This window comes from Emydura macquarii, unplaced genomic scaffold (genome assembly GCF_026122565.2).
Source record: "Emydura macquarii macquarii isolate MOO-44397 ecotype Brisbane River unplaced genomic scaffold, CSIRO-AGI_Emac_v2 contig_3506, whole genome shotgun sequence".
Classification (NCBI taxonomy): domain Eukaryota; kingdom Metazoa; phylum Chordata; order Testudines; family Chelidae; genus Emydura; species Emydura macquarii.
The window spans coordinates 4,040,693-4,064,210 of record NW_027133643.1 but is presented as its reverse complement, the minus strand read 5'-3'; the positions used below and the strand labels follow the sequence as shown (position 1 = coordinate 4,064,210).

The window sequence follows — 23,518 nt, the reverse complement described above, 5'->3', positions numbered from 1 at the left end:
GGGTTAAGGCTGGTAGCAGTAGGTTTCATTGACCAACTTGTAGTTTTGTCATCTCTTCTCCATGCCATGCTGTGGCCATCTTCCCTAGGTTTTGTCTTTGTGCCTAAGTAATGTATGTTTTGCATTCATCTTTGGGAATTACACAGAGGAAGTGAAGGTATATGAAACCTATCTCATTTATCCAGGTTTTTTATGTACATCTTTATATATGAGCTTTGTATTTGGCTTCTATGTTGCTTCTTTTAATGCTACATGTTCTTTAATCAAAATTATAACAAAATTTAAACAAAATCTTAGGCAAACTAATGTGTTTAGGCAATGGAACTAAATCACTTGTTGCCAGATTTACATTTTTCACTATTAAAATGGAAGCATTCATTATATTCCATCAAAAGATAAGCATGTACTAAGGCATACTGAGCAGCTTTCAATTAGTATGCCTGACTGCTTCAAAGAAGCCAGTGAAATGGACAAAGTTCTCATTTTTCAACTTACTGGACCTCCTGCTGAGTTTATATCCCACACAAAGATATCATCATGGGATTACTACTAAACAGAAAAGCATTAGCCTACCATTTCAAAACAAAAAAAGCAACACTTCAGCAGGGAGTTTGATAACAAACAAAGCCTTCAGGGGCCAGAGGGAAAACAATAGGCTAGAGAGGAAAGGATGGAATAGCAATTATAGTTAGCTTAAGAGCCCTGCATTTTTAAATATTTTTATATACATACAATCCATACTGAAACCCTGTATCTTTCCCTCAAATATCCAGTTTCACAATTAAAAATTCCTATTCACCTAACAGACCCCAGCTCAATATTGAATAAACATCTCTTATAAAGAAAATCATTGCAGATTCAAAGCAGAAACTTCAAACCAGCATCAACACTGCTGTCGTTTTATCCAATTTTGCTCTCGCTAAATTAAAAACCCCAACACTTAAGATTTTTATTTCCATGAGGGTGGAGTTGCAAAGCGAAAAACTGAGATGAAAGAGTTAGCACATATATTTCATTTTGTTTCCTGAAAAATCACCGAAGGTATGTGCACATCTCTTGTTACTTACCTAAACCTGGCAAAAATAATTATCACACACTTTTCAGTGACAAAAACTAAATAACCAATTCCTGTATCCTAGCTGTTCAGGACACTATATTGATAATCAGTATGGTTACACTCCTCTCTATTTACCTTCTGCAGTAAACTTCCTTCAAAAAACAAAAATTACTTCTGTTCCCTGGCTGCAACACAAATTCAAATAAATACATTATAATCAAGAAATAAAATTTCTAGGCAGGCTTTCAAGCAGTCTCAAATTTCTATAATAAATTCTCATTTACTGCAAATCCACTCTCATGGAATGATAACCACAAGGGGTGCAGCATCTCAGATAAAATGGGCAAAATTGGAAGCTTGGACATGTCTGTAATAACCAGCTTGCTTTATTACACCACCCAAGAAATTACAGTCACACAAGAAAAATTCTCATGGCACCTCAAGGCTTTTTTCCCCTTGGTGAGTAAGGGGAAAGCAGTCAGAGGAAAGTTAAGTGTACAAGTATCCTATATTTGTGGGTGCATATTTTATTCTCTCACATATACATGACTGGGAGAGGAAGGGATGGATATATAAAGAATGAATTATGACCTGCAGTGGGAATTTATCCTGAGCACCATGATTTATAAAAGCCTGGATGAGAATCATTTTTATATCATACAGCTACTTAAGATACAATTTGTTTCTACTACAGGTCTGAAATATAGCACAGAGAAAGTATTTTCAAAACCACCTCAAAAACTGGGAACTCTAAGTGCTGGAGTTTGGGTTTATGATTAAAAATAGTAAAACAGCAATCACTACTACATTGCAGTGTTGTGAGAAAGATATATCAAATTACTACTAGTAGAGCGCTAAAAACAAGACTCCGAATACATTATGTAGAAGTTATAAATTATATATCTCCGTAGTGTAATTGTACACCATATCATTGCAATGCACGCGCTATCATAGTTAGAAGACAACAATGACTATGCGTTTTTGGTTAAGTCAGATTTGGAAATTATTTATTTCCACTGTTATCTGAAACCAATGAGGCCATGTGACTATGATACATTTTGTACAAAGCACCCTCACTGGACAAACTGACCTTTATGCTACAAAGACCGATATTTTGTGACCATCTTTATCATCTCACTTAACAGATGGATTTAATCATTCAAAGAGAGCTTTGGAAGATTACTCACAATACTTTGTACAGAACATGCAATAGATAATCAGAGCTATATGAATTTTTAATATAAATGCCTGCATGCAATATGATTTCCACCTCTAGAGGACTAACCCGGAGGACAAAATAAATTAACATATCTAAATATTTTACACCATTTTTTTCTTTATGACCAATTAATTTAGAATTCTTGGGACTAGCAATTGTTTTAAAGTGCCAGCACATTTGTCCAGTAATATCTAAATGAGGCACAAGAAACTATGTTAATACAACTTTATGGTTGAGATTTTAAACCTATCAAAACTAGGAAATTCAGGTGTGATTCCTACAGCGACTGTAATTCATCCCTGCCTTACCTTACATATACACGTGACATTACTTTATGAAGTCAATGTTTATGCTGAAGTGTGGCCAATTTACAATTACCATAGGAAACCATAATTTTGAATTAGCTCATTTTAGTGCCTTTAACATAACCACAATGCTTCGACAGTTTCTTATATTTTATTTGACTGCAAACTGAAATTATTATTATATTATTTGTATTATTTTAGTGCCCAAGAGCCTTAGTCTGGAGCCCACTATGCTAGGCGCTGTAAAAACTAGAGCTACCATCTCCAGATTTATGCAACGCATGGAAGAATCCCTCTTTACAAACTGCAGAGCTGTTTCATGGAGACTACTCCAGCCATAATAACATACGAGGGGCCTTTATGCACCTTACCTTCTCTCATGTGTGCAAACGTGACCCAGAAGCAGTTCCCCTGCCCTCCCCTACACACTTTCAGAACTTAGTAAGGGCTGAGAAGAATTTTACCTTAGAGAGTCATTTTTCAGCTGAAAAAAGCAAGAAAAAATTCTATCCTAGTATAATTTTCTGAAAATTACGGACAGCTGGCAAAAGGAGCTTAGAAGGAAAGCACTTTTCCTTCAATGTAATTGTTGCCACTCAATGCTACCCTCTTCTCCACTTAGAGCTTAGATATTTTGTTTTATTTACTACACTCCCATTTTCCTTAGTGAATATCATACTAATACTTGATACTAATAACGGAAGTGAACTCAGACCACTACCAACACTGATCACTAAGTTTTCTATTTTTAAATTAAAATAAATTCTCAATTTTATCAAAGCAATTCTCTAGCCCGTTGATTTTATTTATCGAAGTTGTCACCTACTACAGATTGCAAATAGAAAGCATTCCCACCTGCCAAGGCGTCCCGATAAAGTTGCACAAAGTGATTAAAGATATCCTTCGGCAAACACTTCTCATCAGGTAAACACTGCAGGAGAATCACTATCTCTGACTGCCCCACTGCATGCATTCCCTTTGTAGTGAAACACCAGCACTTCCTGTTCACATCTGCAGAGAGGAAAACATGACTCAGGCTGGAAAAGTAGACTTCCACTCAACATCTGTTGCAATGCCCAAACTTCACTCCAGGAAGACAGTAAATTTAAAAAAAATCAATTACACTAACATTGCATAAGTGGCACTTATCACGAAGACACCAAAAACTCTATGACCCAAATCTTGCACACAAGCATGTTAGCACCAATAGCTTATTAAAAACTCTGGGACTGCAACATAGGGATGCCAAAGCTATAGAGACCCCATTAACATGCACTCATTGCCTGCACACAGTTGAACAGATCTCTACAATAGGTGTCTGTATTCCAATATAGGTGTGGAATGTGGATGAGGGTGGAGGAATCAGAGAGATGACCAGTGGCTGGTGCATAGCATGATCCACTGGGCCATTACACTGCTTTGAAGTTTGGGAAAGGGGGATGTAGGCCACGTTTCAAGAAATATGAACATGTTGCTGTTGACTAAGACGTTGAGAATAGCAAAACCAGCGCACATTTTTAAAAGTGCATTTTTTTTTATCTTTTGTATAAGCATTTTGTGATCCTGCTTTTATTTTAAAATAAAAAGCAAAGACCAACTAAGACACAAACTAAAGCCTCCTATCCATACCCCCTCCATAATACAAACAAGATGATCTGAGAGACAAGGTGTTTTCAGCAAAGGCTGCCTGACCCTGGAATCACTTCTCCCGTTGGTCTGACAGAGCCAAAGTCCTGCTGATTTTCAGAGCATCCTTGAAAGATTGATCTGTTTTCCCAGGATATGAGGAGGGCTCAAATGGGTTAACAATGAGGGGAGGATGGGTAAATAATAGTTAGCCCATTTGGGTTGGATGGGTATGTAGAATGCTCCAGGCACATGTACAGATAGTTTTATACAAAAATACAAACTGGATTAATCGAACCTAGAACAAAGGGGTAGGTGCATTGTATAATTTAATAGAAATAAAAGTATTTAGTACATTTTACTTCCACGCATTTTACTTCCATTCACAGGTTGTGGGTGGTAAATATCAAATGCTATGTATTCAACCAGGAGTGTGTATACCATCTTTTTGCCCCCCTCTTATTAAATAAAAAATAACTTACAATTCACAATTTTAACCATGGACAGCAAATTTGCATTTAAAACAAATACAAGAGGGTCAGGGCTGCCATCTTCCAGCTGCTGCATCACAGAGATCTGAGAAGGTCTTTCTTCTACAGCATAGTCTATAAGAAAGAACGCATAGAAGTTATTTGCTTATTTGTACAGTAAACTACTCACAAGAAGTAATTGTCACTGTTCACACATTCTCACCTTCTAATCAACGGTTGTGAATAGGCCTCATCTACTCTAACTGAATTGACTTTGTTAGCACTTGCCCTCCCCATTGTTGTTTCTTACCCTTGGATGTATAGACACATCTCCTATCTGTGATTTCCATTTCATGCATCTGACAAAGTGGGTTGCAGCCCATGAAAGCTTATGCTCGCAGAAATTTATTAGTCTTTAAGGTGCTACAAGACTCCTGTTGCTTTTACTCAACAATGTAATCAGCTAAGCAACGACATCACTCTAATGCATAAAGTTTGATTCACTAACATTTTACCTGACTATTTTTTTAAATGTATTTTGTTCTGATACTTCTTTTTAGGCAGGGGTTTTCAAATTTCAATAGGATTTGGGTACCTCACTCCTACAGGCCCCTTTGAAAATTCCAGCCTTAATTTTTATCAACTAATTTGTATCAATAGCTATAGCAAGTTGAAAAAAATCAAACTTCTGACTTGCTTTTAGAAACCGGTTTTAGTGTAGACTACGTCAATGCATAAAAAAAGTTAATACTGTTCATATTCATATTGTGCTAGCACCTAGGAGCTTATATTGTGCTAACACCTAGAAGCTTCAGTAACAGACAGCCTCCTGCCCCAAAGAGTTTACAATCTAAGTGCAACAGCCTACAGTACAACAGCACAGGAGGGAGTGTCATGTGAAAATACATTTTACAAAAACATACAAGAAACTAGACAAAGGTTCAGATCCTGTGAGTGAAATGTACTCAGTAAGATACTGAAACAATAGACACTTTCCTTGATTAGATCCATATGAACTGAGTGTTTAAATATCAACACCCAAACTAGTGAAGTAATCTGTGCTCCTGCCTATATGTCGGCAATGTGGCATTATAAAGAAATCAGGGAAATTTGGAAGGCTGTTTGTTTTTCTGCCACCGATAAACTTCTAGAGCGAAAGTTCACCTCACTAATGTGGAAAAGTATATTTGAAATATTTGTAAATGTGATTAAAATGTCCAATTGGTGGTTAAAATGTAAGTAAAACTAGGTATGATGACATTTGAATTAATTTAAGAATACACAAAGTAAGATTTATGTGAAGATATCAATGTGAAATTGAGAGATTTGGCCTGAGTGCTGAAAAGTATGCTGCAGTTTAATTAAGTAAGGCTAGGTTACTAGTTTCTTTATTATGGAGATTCAAATAATTAGGCAGCTTCATAAATAGCTAAAATAGGATGGGGCAGACTGTTTTTGAAAATGAAAGGATGCTTATTTTTTTTTAAAACAAAATTCCAGTTAAAGTTACTTCTTATTTAATTAGAAATATACTGAATTTACCACAGATTTTAAAGAGGAACTACAAAACAAAAGTGACATAAGGCTAGAAATACATGCTAATGCTCTAAGAACTTCCTGGTTCACTTAAGATACTCAAGTATTAGAATCAGAAGTCTCATCACAACCAATGGTATTTATGATGTCATGAAATTATGTATTATGGGATACTTTCATCCAATTAGAAGTTCCAAGAAAATTTCAGAGGGTGGAAAAATTAATATTTATATGGTTAATTAATATGTATCTCTGTGCTGAATGTTCCCCACAGTATGATTAATGAGGAAATTAGCACATGCTTCTGGACTCAATTTAATTTTCTTTTTTGCCTCATATTTTATTTTTAATAGTAATTTCAGTGTCAGAACAATGTTTTCTACAGGTGCTTGTAAGGAGTCATTGTCTAGTGTCAAGTCAGTTAACCACATGTTAGAGATATTAATGATGAATACTAAGTTATATCCAGGATCCCACTTTCTAACTATATGTGGTAGCCTGAACTGTTAAAGTGCCACCAATAAATGCCACAAAGAGCTGTCCGTTTACTCCTTCCACTCTTACCTCCTTTTACTCCAGTGGAGATCAGAATTGGAGGAAGCCCATCTTCAGGGATCAGGTTCATCGCACTGCCAACTGGACTGCCAACCTGAGTTATACTACCCAATAATGCAGAAGTGTTATCCGTCTACAAAAAGGAAACAATAAGAAAGGGCAGCATTTTTTTAAAAAGCAAGAGCTGGGCAGACTTCAGCCTTAGATTGCTAGATGTAGGTGCAAGAACCATATCCACTCTATAGAATTATCCGCAGTACAAGTTAACCTTTGGTACATGACACTGACACAGACTTAGACAGATCCAGCACCTCCTCTCTCTATAAATACATGCACAAACAAAATAGAAACAACGCAGCTATGGTTATACCAGCCTTCCTGCCCTTTGTGCAAAATCTCTCTTGATTCCACTCACATTTGCTGCAGTACTTTAAATACTGGTAGATTATACCTGTGTTTTCAAGCATAAATCTGTTTTTAATGAGAACATGTGTCAAACAAAATGTTCTTCTCCCTTAATGCTATGAAAAACTCATTGTTTCTAGACCCTTATTGCTTGCGACTCAACTTTATTAAGAAATGTGTTAAACAAACATCCTTTATGCCTATAGGCAGGCTGTATACCCAAATCTTGGAAAACTTGCAAAGTAGGGACCTGATACTTGATTAGAGCTAGTAGTTGCTAATGCATAATAGTATATGCAATTCCAGGGTTCATACCAAAATATATAGCCAGTTTCAGCACTCTGCAAACCTCAAAATCAGCATGAATTCAGCATTTAAGAAAATCTTAAATCAACAGACTTCATGTATCAGTCTCCTTTAAATTGCCAGAGAACCGAATGCACCATCCAGGACCAACATGACCATGCTGTTCTGAACAGTAAACAGCACAATATTTCCTCACCTCTACTGATAAAGTGTTGTTGGTCACAGGCTTGGTTGGATCATGTGATACTGCTAGGGTTCCTGTAGGCGTTGTCCCAGCCACTGTCAATTTTGCTGCATCAGCAACTTCTCCATTTGGTAATATCCCATCAGCAAACCAAACACGTCTTTGTTCTCTGGGTTGAGCCACTGAAGAGAAAAATAAGAATTCCAAATGTCACAGCAACATGAAATGGAATCTTACCTCAAGAAAAGTGGTTAGTTCTAATGTAAAAAGTAGTAATGACAGCAGGGATGTGATGAAGCCATATTAACAGTATTAGGCAAATATTGAATACAAATTCAAATGGTGGTGGAAGGGCACCAGGGTCAATGAGTGGTAGTATTATATCGCACAGTAGAGATGGGAGGAACAAGTGGTAAGATAGTTTAGGGAATTTTGCACAGATACTAAGAAAATGAGATATAACTACTTAATCAATACAAGGAAAAACACACTTTGTTGCATATAAGACTCTCTGATATAATTCCTACATATCGAGTACTTTAGAGAAATATCAGCTAACTTGAACAATCATCTCCATGTGTTTGGAAATTACATTTGTACATACATTTCCTGTCTGTCTTTCTCCTTCCCTTTAACCCATCCACAACATGACAAGTGGCCTTAGCTGCAAGATTTGAAAGGGGTGTGTTACCAGGAACTCATTAATATTTCATCAGAGTTTGTTTTCTTACTTTCTGTTCCAGGGTGCTTTAAAACTCCCACAGGTACCATCACAGTGGGAGGTGGAGAGCTCAGGGCTCCTGAGGCCTGAGCTTGCTGCAAGGGAGGGATAGTAGAACAGTATTCAGCAGGATTGTTAGGATTAGGACTCTGGCTTGAGGCACTCATCATGTTCTCCCAGGCTTGAGCTAAAGCAAACAGAAAACAAGAAATGTGAATGTACATTTAAGGATGCAACGCTCCACAATGATGGTTAAATTCATACCTACAGTAGCTCTGGGCTTTTCCACCTGCCCTAGCCAATCTCTTCTTTCTTTGATTTAAAGCACAGAGAACTTACACAGTGAGTTTGTGACCAAAGAACAAAATATATGGAAAAAGTATTGGTATTCTGTGATAAGAATCTCAGCTCACATCAGTATATTCCAAAATTGTTAGCTATACATTTTGGTGTTACAGTACTCAGTTCCTTGTCCGTCATTTTGTTGCCTCCTTAGAGGACATGAAAAAACCATTTTTATTTATACAATATCATATGGTTACATAGTGCTCTACAACCAGACAAAAGCCTCACTCTTTACCCCAAGGATTTGACAATCTAGGCTACACAATACCAAGGCAACAGATTTACTTTTACAAACAAGTACCATACATTGTATTTCTTTATATCCAGAATAAACCAGTCTATATTAACATCTTATTTTTCTAACGACTGAAGTTTGTGTGCTGTGCATATTTAAAGACATGTCCTGAACTTTTAACTCAACCCAAAAAAACCCCACGATTTTTAGTTTAAATACCACACACACAACTTTTAAGTCAACAATGTCAATGAGAACAAGCTCTTGTCTTTTGGTCAGAGAACACTGCAGAACTAGATTTCAGTTGAGCTATTTATTTGGTTATCTATATAAGCATATAAAAAAGGTATGCAGCTGTACAAGATAACCATGTGATTCAAATATGCAGCAAAGCACATTGCACCTTCAAATAAACACACGGGTGTGTTACAAATAAATGTATTCAAAATAACACATTCATCAAGGTCTCTGAGGTCTCTCCAGAGCAGTCATAGGTACTTGAACCAATCACATTAAAAAAAAACACTTGTGAAGCTTTTGGACTCCTTTGGGATGAAGGGTGCTAGATAAACTAAGATATATACAAACATCTTTATCAACAGAAAAGCAAATAGGATGTCAAAGGAAAAAAAAAAGCTCTTTATTACATCACCTTACAAATACAATGCAAAGCCAGTGAAAGGATTTTGGCCCTTTAAGACATTTCAATTTGAGGAGAAAGGTTGGGCAGATTCAACTATTTTTAAAAAGCAATTCAGTGTCAATATGGAGTCCAGATATCCTTAGGATCCCCTTCTTGGGATACCCAGAGCAGTTTTGTTTCAATCCTCTCCTTCACCTCATGGCAGGCTGTGTCAGTTCAGAAATAGCTATCAACTAGAAACACCCTGTCAGGCGAAGATGGCATCAGGAACTGTAATTAAACACATATTCTGTCTAAGGATGAGCACTATCAAACAAAAAATAGGTGACATGAAAATCCAATTCAGCAACCAAGTGAAATAACTACATCTAAAGTATGATCCTTACAAGTGCAAAGAATGACAACTAACCTGCTGAACTGAATTACAAAAATCTGGAACTGCAAAGAAATTGAGTGGATCAGGTGATGTTAGATCTGGTTAAATGAACTGACAGGCAACAGGGTAACTGACTAGCAAAAGAAAATCATCATTACAAAGCACTGTGGATGGACAGAAATACAGATGACAATTTGGCCCAAAGGTAAGTACATGCTAGTATGCAGGCAATGCTTTCCCTATAATAAAACAAGCCATGGTGTCACAACTGTCTACCACTAATGTATATCAGTGCTGGCAACAGGACAGAAAAGCTTTTAAAAGGAAATCATTATAACTTGATCAATTTTGTTATACCCTCTTTACAAGAACATTTGGTTTCATCAAAAATATTTTCAGGTTCTTCTCTTCCTCCAAAACAAAAACAAATCCTACTCACAACCAAATGGAACCAGCGGTCTTTGGCCAAAAGCATGCCTACTTCATTGGTCTTGTTCTGCACATCCTGAAATGTATTCATTTCTCCATCTCAAAATGTAACATTTCTCAGCAACTTTGTCATAAGAACGGCCATACAGGATCAGACCAATGCTCCACCTAGCCCGGACAATAGCTAGCATCAGATGCTTCAGAGGGAATGAACAGAACAGGGCAATTACTGACTGATCCATCCCCTTTCCCAGATTCTGGGAGTCAGAGACTTAGGGACACCCAGAGCATCCCTGACCATCTTGGCTAATAGCCATTGATGGACCTATCCTCCAAGAAATTATCTAATTCTTTTTTGAATCCAGTGTGACAAGGTCTGACCGGATGGCTCCCGGAGAGTGCTAGATGGCCAATCAGCCCCAAACTCAGCAAGTCCCTTTTTCCCTGGTGGCTGAGCAGGGGTTACTCCAGGTTAATTAACACACCTGGAACCAATCAAAGCCCCACTTAGGACTTGTTAAAAGCCCCCCCTTCAGAGAAAGGGTGTGGCTGTAGTTGTGAGAGTGAGGTGAGCTACCAGAGAGTGTGTGAGCAGTCAAGACAACTGTCAGAAGCCAGGAGGGTTTAGGAGAAGGAGCAGAACGCTGGCAGAAGAGAACCCGGCAGGTACAAAGACTGGGGGAGGGAAAAACCCTGCGCAAAGAGGGCAAAGGACCTTTCCCAGGCCTGGAGGATTGAGGGAAAAGACTCTGCCAGCAGGGGAAGATAGAACTGGACATTTGGTTCAGCACTACCACGCCCAGTGGGGCTGTCAGAGGTCAAGAGCCTCCCTTAGCAAGCAGGCCAGGAAGGGCCCCTGTCCAAGCAGGGTGCAGACATTAAGTCAACGGGCACGGAGAAGTAACCCAGGGAAGCCAGTAGCTTTCCTGAAGCCACAGCACAAGACTGCTACTTGTAGGATCCCTGGGTTGGGGCCCAGAGTCGAGGGTGGAACCAGGTCCACCCCCCCAGCAGCCATTCACTGGCGGGACAAAAGCCCCAGCGGAGAGGTAAGGCCCTGTGAGAACCAGAGAAAGGTCTGGGAGCCAGCAGGGACCGGTCATCTTAGAGAGGCTGTATTACCCTCTCCCACAATTAGAGGGTGGAAGAACATTAAGGGGTGAAGCAGTTGCCTGACCTTCCACTAGAAGGAAGCACTGGACCCACTGAGGTAGAGGAAGAACTTTGCCACACAAGTTATACTTTTGGGCTTCGCAACAGCCCTTGGCACGGAGTTCCACAGGTTGACTTCATCATATGAATAAGTACTTCCTTATGCTGATTTTAAACTTGCTGCTTAATTTCATGGTTCTTGTGATATGTGAAGGGGTAAATAACACTTTCTCATTCACTTTCCCCACTTCATTCATGATTTCATAGATCTCTATTACATGCCCCCTTAGCCATTGCTATTCTAACCTGAACAGTCCCCATCGTCTTAATCTCTCCTCAGATGGAAGCTGTTCCATACCCCTAATCATGTTTACTGGCCTTTTCTGTAACCTTTCCAATTCGAATATCTCTTATTTGAGAAGGGGCAAGATGTTACCTTATGCAGTAACGATGGTTCTTCAAGATGTGTGTCCCTATGGGTGCTCCACTGTAGGTGTGTCTGTGCCCCCGCACTGCTATTTGGAGAACTTTGGTAGCAATTTGTCCCACCCGAGCATGCGCTGCTCCCACCTGCCCCGATACCAACCAACATGCATGGGTATTCCCTCCTCAGTTCCTTCTCTACTGCAGTCAACTACTAGAACTCCGAAGTAGAGTGGAGGAGGGTGGGTCGAGGAGCACCCCTAGGAACACATATCTCAAAGAAACATTGTTACTGCACAAGGTGAGTAATTTCCTCTTCAAATAGTGTCCCTGTGAGTGCTCCACTGTAGGAGACTCCAGAGCAGTACCCACCTCTGGAGGCCAGGACTTTGGAATCAAATCTGATACAGATGATAGTACTGTGGCACCAAATTTGGCATCCTCATCCAAATCCCCCAGGATGGCATAGTGTTCTGCAAAGGTATGCACAGATGCCTAGGTAGGTTCTCCGCAGATTTCTGATATAGGGATACCCTTGGAGAAGGCAACAGACAAGGAGACTACCTTTGTAGAATGCATGCATAGTGAAGATGGGGGAGCTACCTTACACAATTGGTAACAGAGCTTAATAAGCTGGAGACCCATTTAGAGAGTCTCTGAGCTGAGATTGCTGTGCCTTTTGACCTATCTGTAATGGATAGGAAAAGTCTCAGGGTTTTCCTGAAAGCCCTTGTCCTGTCCAAATTGAAGGCCAAAGTTCTTCTCACATCTAGCATGTGGAGGATGGCTTCCCTATTATCCTCATGATGTTTGGGATAAAAGACTGGAAGCTGAATAAGTTGAGTCATGTGAAATGCAGAAGTCACTTTGGGAATGAACTTTCAATGTGGTTTAAGTGTGATCTTGTCTGGAAAGAACACAGTAAAAGGAGGATGTTCCATCAAAGCCGCTATCTCCCCTATCCTTCTGGCAGAGGTGATAGCGATGAGGAACGCCGTCTTCATGGAAAGGTGAGTTCGTGAACAAGTGGCCATGGGTTCAAATGGTGGTCTAGTCAGTCCTTTTAACACTAGGTTGAGATCCCATTGAGAAGTGCGGTGCCTGGGTTGTGGGAAGTTTGCTATGCCCTTAGGAAACCTCTTCATAGTTGGGTGGGAGAAGATCGAGTATCATTCTACCTGCTGATGGAAGGTTGGCAACTGCTGCCAGATGAACCTTCAGCGAACTAATAAAAAGTCCCGACTTCTTTAAAGCCAACAGGTAGTCTAAGGCCTGGTCTACACTGACCAGCAAATTCAGCGGCAGTCAATGGGAGTTACGCAAGCTGCACTGCGCTGATGGGAAATGTGTACCTGTCGACACAGTGCTACGCTTTTTCTGGAGATGGTTTTAATAGATCGACTCCCAGATCGATTGATCAATTCTTCACTGCCACTCAATCGAACCAGATAAATCAATCTGACAGCATGCATCCGTCGATGACCCTTTTTCTTTGGTATCAGGGAGTAGCAAAAGTAGAAGCCTTTGCCCATGAGATCTACTGGCACAGGTTCTACAGCTCCTGTGCTAAGGCGATGGTTTACCTCTTGAAGGAGTAGATTTTCGTGAGAAGGGTCCCTGAAGAGGGACAGGGAAGGGTGTTTCGGGAGGAGAGGGGGGAGAAGGAGGAGAAATGGATGGCATATCCATTCTGGATAATCTCCAGTATCCACTTGTCAGATGTTATCCATTCCCAGGTGCGGAATGGGGTACGGTAGTCTCCGAAAGGATGGGCGAGGTCTTCCAGCATGAGGTTGCAAGGATAGTATTCTACCGTTCTGGCCAGATTAATGCAGCTACGAAGCCCATCTTATAATAATGGCCATGGAAATCATACAACTTGCTGTGTCTAATGCAGACTGAAGAGACGTTTTAGCCACTAGCTAGCCTTCCTTGATTATGGCCTTGAATTGGTCTTTATGAGAGTCTGAGAGCTATTGAATAAAGGGACTGAGTTCCATATAATTCTGGTAGTCCTATTTTGCCTGGTAATTTGCTACACAGAACTGGAGAATGGCTAATGAAAATGCCTTCCTGCCAAAACAGGTCCAGACATTTCCCATCTCAGTCATACATGGTGGATTTAGATTGGTGCTGGCGGCCCCTAGAATTAACCACATCCACAATGATGGAATTGGGAGGTGGGTGGGAAAAGAGAAATTCTGTGTCCTTTATTAGCACATAATATTTTTTGTCCACCCACTTGCATGTTTGCGGGATGGATGCAGGGGTCTGCCTTATGACTTTGGCAGGGTCCAGGAGTGCCTCATTAACAAGGAGGGCAACCCTGGAAGAGGTGGAAGAGTGTAAAATGTCCACAAATTTGTGGTGAGTATGGTCTAATGGAATTTGTGGCGAGTATGTGGTGAGTCTAAGTATGGTGAGCCTCTGTCACTTCCTGCAACTGTATCTTCAGAGTTTCTGCCATCCTCTGAGGTAGGTCCTGGAATGATTTAAAATCATCAGCCTTGGATTGCTGAGGGGGCATCACCACCTAGTCTGGTGAGGACAAGAAATGAGCTTGAGGAATGCCTTCCTCTTCTGCCTCCATGACTGTTTAGGGGGTTTTGAAGCCACAGCTGAAGGAGGGCGCCTCCTTGCCTGTTGATATGCCATGCTAGGGGCCTGGGAGGCTTTTTGCCTCTGAGCCTGCCAAGGGTCCCAGTATGGCCATTCAGGGTAGAGGGCTGGTGGCTGGTACCCAAGTTGACCAAACCATGGAAGTTGAGGGTCAGATGATATGCCTGGTGCTCACAGTGAGATTGGATCCCATATGGCAGGTAAGAAGTGCGATATGAACCCAAGTCCTCTCACTCGCTTTTCGACTTCGATGGTGAGAAAGGCAGCATGTGGCAGGGAGATGTCAATGAGTCCAAAGTTCTGGGAGAACTTGATGTCGGAGCTCCAGTATTGAGCAGGGGCGAGTCCAGGGTGTCAGACACTGAGAGATCCATTGTGCACTAGATATCTGGTGGTGCAGATCATGGTGAATGTCAGTGCCAAGAAGCTTTCACTGATGGAATCAGAGAGGCAGATCTGGCCATACAGTCCATCAGCGCCACACACACCAGGGGTAGTGCCAATATCCATAGCCTTCCCCAGGTCATATCTTCTATGGTTTCATGCCCCTGCAGTACCAGTACTTCTTTGCCCATGCCCATAGGGTCTTTGGGTAGACTGACTTGCTGTCAGCTCGGTACCATGCGTGTCCTGGGTACCAGCATTAGGCGGCTTCAGCACCATCTGTACCGATGATACTGATGGAGCCGGCGATCACTTCTGGCTCAATCAGGGCTCACTGCAGGGACTCAAAAACCTTTTCTTAGCGGCCTTAAGTGAGTGGCTTGTCTCTTTGGGATCATCTGCTTTCAAAGTAGAAGCTTGTGGTTAGAGTTCTTGCCAGGACTCCAGGGGTTGAAGAGCCGACTTCATGAGCAGGAGTTTGAGCCTTAACTTTCTGTCTTTCCTCAACATGGGTTTTAGTTGCTGGCACCAACCACACCTGTGTGAATTGTGCTTTTCTCCCAGGCAGTGAACACACTGCGAATGCCCATCAGTCACTGGAATAGATTCCTTGCACTCAGACACTTTTTGAAGCCGAGAGAGCCAGGCATACCCTGGTCCAGGGAGTCCCCCTCACACCAGGGTTGGGGGTAGGGACAGACTGCTACCAAAGTTCTCCAATCAGCAGCACGGTGGTGCAGACACACTTATAGTGGAGAACCCATAGGGACACTACCTGAAGAATCAGAACTGCATTCAGTATTCAAGGTGTGCGTGTACCATGGATTTATATAGTGGCATTAGGATACTGTCTGTCTTTTATTATCTATCCCTTTCCTAATCGTTCTTAACATTCTGTTACCTTTTTTTTGTCTGCTGATGCACATTGAGAAGATATTGTTGGAGAACTATCCACAATGACTCCAAGATCTCTTTCTTGAGTGATAACAGCTAATTAGGACCCCATCATTTTGTATGTATAGTTGGGATTATGTTTTTCAATGTACATTGCTTTGCACTTAAAACTGAATTTCATGTGCCATGCCCAGTTACACCATTTTATGAAATCCCTTTATAACTGTTCACAGTTATCTTAGGACTTAATTATATTGAGTAATTTTGTATCACCGACCAACTTTGCAACCTTGCTGTTTATCCCCCCTTTAGCAGCTCATTTATGAATATACTGAGCAGCACTGGTTCTGGTATAGATCCTTGGGGGACCCCGTTATTTACCTCATTCAGCTGTGAAAACTGACCATTTATTCTTATCCTTTGTTTCCTATCTTTTAACCAGTTACTGATCCATGAGATGACCTGCTCTCTTATCCCATGACTGCTTACTTTGCATAAGAGCCTTTGGTGTGGGACTTTGTCAAGGGCTTTCTGAAAGTTCACTATCAACTGGATCACCCTTGTCCACAATTGTTGACCCCCTAAAAGAATTCTAATAGATTGGTGAGGCATGATTTCCTTTACAAAAGCCACATTGACTCGTCCCCCATTTATTGTGTTCATCTAGTGTCTGATAATTCATCAAAAACCAATGTCATATTTGTGCCTACCTTTAATTCCTAGTTACTATAAACTACAATTCCTTGTCATGCTGCTGACAGTCTACAGTAGAAGATGTTGATATTTAGCACTTTATATTTCTTCAAACACTTCACAAACATTAAGTAATTTAATCTTTAACACTCCTCTGAAGATAGAGAAAAATTATTCCCATTTAACAGCTGTGGAATCTGTCCACAAATTTTGAATTCCACACCTGAGGTGCTGAGCATTCACAACTCCAGCTGAAGTCAATGGGACCTGCAGGTGTATTCAGGTCCTCTGAAAAAAAAAATCAAGCTCCAGGTGAGGTGTCAATAGAGCACATGAAAGTCAAGGCATCCTAAAATTCGTGAACATTTCTGAAAACCCTGTCCTAAATAATTTCAGAGACTGACAGATTATAAAACCAGAAGGGATCACTGTAATAATCTAGTCTGTCCTGCATTACAACAGGTCATAATACTTCCTTCAATTAATTCCCGTTTAAACTACAGCATTTCTTTTAGAAAAATATCCAATCTTGATTCTAAAATGTTTAGTGTTGAAGAATTCACCACAACTGTTTGGAACATCTTGCCATGGTTAATCATCCTGACTGTTGAAAAACTGCATCTTATTTCTAGCCTGAATTTGGCTAGCTTAAACTTCCAGCCATTGGATCCTGCTATACCTTTGTCTGCTAGAGCGAAGGGCCTTATGTTATCCATTTTCTGTTCCCATGTACATATTTTGACTGTGCTCAAGTCACTCCTTAATCTTTTTTGATAAACTTGATTGAGTTCAGTAAGGCTATCAGTATAAGGAATATTTTCCAATCCTTTAATTATTCTCATGGTTTTTTGAACCCCATCCAATTTTTCAACATTCTTCTTGACTTATGGACACCAGAATTGGACACAGTATTCCAGTTGTAGTAGCACCAGTGTCATATACAAAGGTAATATAAACCACCACCCTTTTACTCAATAGTCCCGTTTATACATCTAAGGATTGCATTAACCCTTTTGGCCCAGCATCTCCCTCAGAGCTCATGTTCTGCTGATTAGCCAGTAGTTTGCCCGGAGCCAGGATCAGAACACAAGATTTGTTCAGTTGTGCCTATGCCACAGAGGAGCTTTTCCTGTACTCACTCCTTTAGACCATGCCTCCTTCTCTGACATCAAGGAGTTAATAGTGATGTTATTTAATAGGTCAGCTAATAGGAAATGAAGCAGCATCCTCTTGTGGACTAAGATTACTTTAATAATTTCCCTATATGTCTAGGAAGGGACACAAATGTGGGTTTCTTCCCTTTGGTCTCCTGTATCAGAGTGTAACACGTCAGCCATTTGTTAAAAAAACAAGCAGAGCAAGCTTCCATATTTTCTTCCATATAAAACAAGTTTTCTGAAATCCATGCATGTTACCTTAGAAAATAAGCTTTCAATCTTTCTGCAACCTTACCTGCTTTTACATTTCACTAATTACATATGGCACAAAAGTCCCTAAGTCTCTCCAGGATTGCAAGTTGATTTCTCTAGAGCCTTTGCTTTTTAAATATTTGCCAGTAAGAACAGTGTTTTCAATTGGCTAGGCAAACAACAGCAGCCACTGACCAATACTAAGCCAGCTTTGCATTTAATCCGTCTTTCTACTTACCGTTCATTAGTACTGAATGGCAGATTACACACACTCTGGCTTCTTTTCTGTCCATGTACAGCAACTTGCATTTCAGACTGCAGCATGCTGCACAAAAAACCTGGAGCAAAAGAAAAAAAAACCATACTGAATCACTCAATGTTTCATGGTAACAGTAGATGAATTCAGACACTGAATATCTGTAAAGCATTAGAAGGTGGAAAATTATCAATAATCCTCCAACAGCAGCACAGTGAAATTGATTAAGATCACATAACCTAGTATCAGTCTCATTTAATTCTATGGGGGTAGCACTAACTGCAACAATACAAATGTACACAACCTCCCCTCCTCCCCCTCACCCCCCAGGAGTAATTTAAAAACACAGGTTTGAGATAATGGCTAACGGGTCAGGAAAATCACATATGCAATCCCTCAGTGAATGAAGGGTTTGAGAATTACTAGTGGCCATGTTTCAGCTCTCAGGAATGAATCATGCTTAAAACACAACACTGGGAAAGTGCTCAAGCAGTTTTTCTGATCACTTAAATCAGGTTCTCAACCTTTCCATACTACTGTACTGCTTTCAGGAGTCTGATCTGTCTTGCATACCCCAAGTTTCATCTCACTTAAAAACTACTTGCTTACAAAATCAGACATAAAAATACAAAAGTGTCTCAGCACAATATTACTGAAAAAATGGTTACTTTCTCATTTTTACCATATAATTATTAAATAAATTGATTGGAATATAAATATTGTACTTGCAAACTAAAATTTCATACACTAAAATGTACTGACTTCGTTTGTGCTTTTTATGTAGCCTGTTCTAAAACTAGGCAAATATCTAGATGAGTTGATGTACCCCCTGGAAATCCTCTGCATACCCCTAGAGGTACCCCTGGGTTGAGAATCACCGACTTTTAAATCAAAGCCAAAACTGGGTGGGCGGGGGGAGGGGGAATTGTGAGATACACAGAGCCCTGTGCAGGTACAAAATATGTATCTGCATCAGATCCACAATCCGCAAACATGGTCCGCAGATATAAAGCAGATAAACACAGATATGCAGGGCTCTAGATATAAAATTTAGATCCACATTCGTCTGCAGATCTCCACATCTGCAACTGTAGATTTGCAGGGTTCTAGAGATACCCGCATATTTGAAGGGCTCTAGAGATACATTTGAGAAGAGAGGACAGCCATTTTGTCTCTACACTTCAGAACTACACAGTGGCAACTCTCAATAATTCAAATGAACCACTGTAATTTGTAACAGTGCAGTGTCCCCTCACCAGTCACCCTGGCCATCTATTAAGTACTGTGTATGGACAGGGCACCTATCAATCCCTGCAGTATCAGTGTATTATGATACCTATTCCACAGTTCTCACAAGTCCTTCCCAAATTGGCAACAGTAATCCACTGTTTGGTGCAGGACCAAAATGTATACATTAGTATTTTTCAATATATAAAATAGCAAGAAATTTTGTAAAATTAGATATCAGTATTACATATTTTCAAACAAGAAAAGCCTTATGATCACTGCATTGCATTTATAAAAGAGAAAACTCATATGCTCAAAATTATTGAATCTGCAGCAAGAAAGTAATCAGGAGTATAAGAATCATTCCACACCACGCTGGTTGCTAAAGAGGAACATTGTGTGACTGGTGCTGGAAGGACCAACTAGAATGCTGCAGCTGCACTGCCAGTACTTCCCACTTGCACCAGGACTAATAGCTCAGTGACCCTCGGCAGCATTCTACAGTGGGGAGTCTTGCTCCAAGAAAGGGCAATTGTAACAATCACGGCAATGCCTGTGCACCACTGCAAGTATTTGTATGTAGACATGAGGTACTTGACAGATGTGGCAATGCAATGTTGCCTGTAATGCCCAAATCCTCTAGTGTATACAAAATTCTAACCAGTGTATCTTAAGGTTTACAATTTGTATTTAAATCAGAAGTCAACGTTTTCCCCTATGTGTCCGAGAGTTTTTGTTCAGGTGGCATATGAAGCCACTGATGAGTGAGTGGATGTTTCATGCAGAAAAACAGCACAAAGCATACGAAATTTAGACACATCAGCCACTATGCTATAATCTCTCTCTGATGTCAAGTCAGAATTTTAGATTTCAATCTTATTTGGTTTTCATAGGCATAATTCACAGTTCCAAAGGGGTAGCCATGTTAGTCTGTTTTTAGCAAAACAAGGAGAGTTCTGTGGCACCTTAAAGACTAATAATTAACAGTGTATCTTTCTTTTAATCTTAATAGACCTTCATGTAATCCTATACTTTTTCCTACCCCAACTGCAACATTTCTAAATCTTGCACATTTTAAAACTACATACAAAGCCCAGTCTACACTACACGTGAGTCAGAGTACTCTGTTCTAACAGTTAAACACAGTAGTGTCTAACTACCTCCTAAGCAAGTTAAGAGGACATAGTTTGGTCCAGTGTGCATTAAAACTTCTGGCCATGTTGTAACGAAGGGCAGCCATTTTGTCAATAGATCCTTTAACTCTGTTGTAGTTTGTATGTGATGAGACCAAAGCCTGAGACAAGATTTTAACATATCGATGAGAACTGGAATAACAATTCTATCACCAGGATGATCTCATCTAATGATGTGTAAATTGTAACATTTCTTTTTCTAATGATGTCAATTTACTGAAACTTGTGTTTTATTTCACATATTTATAAGCAAAACTTGACCATATAAATATTATTTAAATGTTTCATATCTATGGAAGAATTATAATTTATTTTCCCATGTAAAATATTTTTCAACAAATTAAAAGTCATTGATATATGGAGAGAGAGAGAGAGAGAGAGAAAGAGAGAGAGAGATCATTCTCAGTATCTGTTTTTACATTTTAATCCACTTTAACAGCTTTTTAAGCAATATTACCTGCATTGTTTTTGGACTAATTTATTTTGAGATATTCTGCTTCATTTAAATTCTCTGGGAAGCATATCCATTACAAAATTCAGTTCAGATATAAACGAGGAGGACAATTACCAAACATGAAAAAATCAATGTCTCCTCAACCACAAACCAAAGGACTAAACTAATTAATTTCTAATTCAGGACCCTTTAAAGAAGGTTACATTCTGCATTTAACAAAGCTTTTCAAGCACAATGATTTCTATGATCTAAATACCAAACAGAAATAAATAGAATGACAAAACTTTAACACCTGCTCTCATTGGCATCTGTAACTTTGTAGTAGGTGGTGTGCAGGTGTTGTATATAATCAAATATAAACATTTAAGGTGAAACTGAAGTATGCTTTCCTGTTTTTCAGAAATATATATCTGAAAGCAGCTGTCAAGTAATTAGTATCTCACATAATAGAAAGTGGCAGCTTGTCTAAATGCAGCAAGTTTGCACAATGCTGTTAAAAGGTTTTTTTGTTTGTTTTTGTTTTACATTTTAGTGCAAGGAGACTCACTAGTTTGCTTACACAACAGAACTGTCACATACTCATACAAATACTCCACTTGTCCTACACCAGGATATCACAGGTGACCACTACAGATGACAATGAAAAATACATATAGAAAATATAAACAAGTAAAATCAATAATTTCCCCTAAAATATATAATCACTTTTTAGGTTCTTAAGTTTAAAACATAGCTTGGTAGATATGCATATTTAATTTCTGCCATCTCCTCTGATGTTCAGTGGCGCTCACTGATTTTGTCAATTACTACACAAATTAAAACAGTGACGCTTTCTCCAGGTGCCATCCAACTATTTTTAAATGCAGTTTTTATTCTTAGAATTTATAAGACTTTTTGCCCCCAATGGTTAATTTTAAGGGAAACTTGTGTTAAATTCAGATTTTTTTTTTAAAAATCTTTAGCCATTTTACTAAGAATATCTTAGATTTTAAAAATCTACATTATTTTTTACCTTCATGCTATCTATTTAACTATGTATTTGTTTATCTTTCAGTCATTTTCACTTTGTTTTTCATCCAGCAACAGTAAACTAGCCTCAGAGTTTAAGGCTATAAGGGACCACCAAATCATCTAGTCTAACTTCCTGTACATCACAAACCACTAAATACCACTCAGCCACCACATACCAAACCCAGCAATCAGAATTATATCAAAGTATTACAGATTTCAGAAGACAATTACTGTGTGCCATAGGCAGAGAACAGGAGGGACCAAAATGCACCAATACCACTTCTAAAACTTGGGTTTCAAGGAAAATGATTTAGTTCAAACCAAATAGCTGCTTTTCTTTAAAACAGAACACCCCCGTGAGCGTGTAATCATTTGGTAAACCTCACAAAAAACTGAAGTATGGTCTAGCTACTTGACGGTGATCCTTTAAATAAGTGACAGGATCAAATACTGATGAGAGGCCTAATCCTGTTTCCACTGACATGGATTACAAAACTCTCATTGCTTTTCATAGGAATAGGATTGGGCATTTAAAATACATTAATAATTGAAAGATGCACTAAATTTAGGGATTTATACTGTATGGTACAAGTAGACTGTGGGACTATTTATGACTTACTTCAATAATTTATTGCATATTCTAATATTGGTGGATTTAAATATTATTTGGTATTTGTAAGAGTGTGTGTTTATTCCAAATGAGTGCTTAGCCAATTAGAACTGTTAATTTTTCATCGTCTTGAAATCAAGAGAACATGGTATAAATGCAATAATATGAATGTGAACACAACCCACTTACCTGCTAATTTGATGAATAGTCCTTTCACTTAATTGGGACAATTGCCAGGAGAACAGATTCAATGTTATGTATTTTAGTTGTTCAGACAGAAATGTCAAACCTAGAGAGCTATATGGGACACTTAGTGTTTTCTGCAAGTCTCTTTCCTGGAGTAGACAAATATAAATCTGTGTTTGTTGAATTTGATTCTTTAGGTCTTCTGGTTCATGTCATTTTGCTTCCCTGCGCTATTCTGGCAGCTAAAGATCTGATCCAAAGCACAGAGAAGTTAGGGGTCTTTCGGTTGACTTCACAGAGCTTTGGATTGGGCCCTAAACTTTAATATGTTTATTTTTTAAATGCATTAATATTCCATTTTCATTTTATTTTTGAAGTAATTCATGAATAGCTACCAGCTTAGTATTTTTTTTAATTAATTTTGAACAATCTGATCAATTAGTTTTACAGATTTCTATTTCCAGTGATGTGTGCCATTTACTTATATTTCAGCAATAAAATATTTACAAATATTTTGTGAGCTGTTTTATCACAAAAATGGCATATTTGCATTTAAACTAATGCGGCCCTATCTAATTTATATGGTGTGTACATA

At 39.2% G+C, this 23,518-nt stretch overlaps 1 protein-coding gene across 1 annotated transcript in view; it reads right to left on the bottom strand.

Moving 5' to 3' along the window:
* The window catches only part of ZFYVE9 (zinc finger FYVE-type containing 9), a 91,754-nt gene that overhangs the window by 26,356 nt on the left and 41,880 nt on the right, over nt 1-23,518 (bottom strand). The window contains 6 exon segments of the mRNA XM_067535533.1: nt 3,437-3,592; nt 4,690-4,812; nt 6,778-6,901; nt 7,676-7,845; nt 8,395-8,571; nt 18,225-18,324. Coding sequence (XP_067391634.1) covers nt 3,437-3,592; nt 4,690-4,812; nt 6,778-6,901; nt 7,676-7,845; nt 8,395-8,571; nt 18,225-18,324 — 850 coding nt within the window.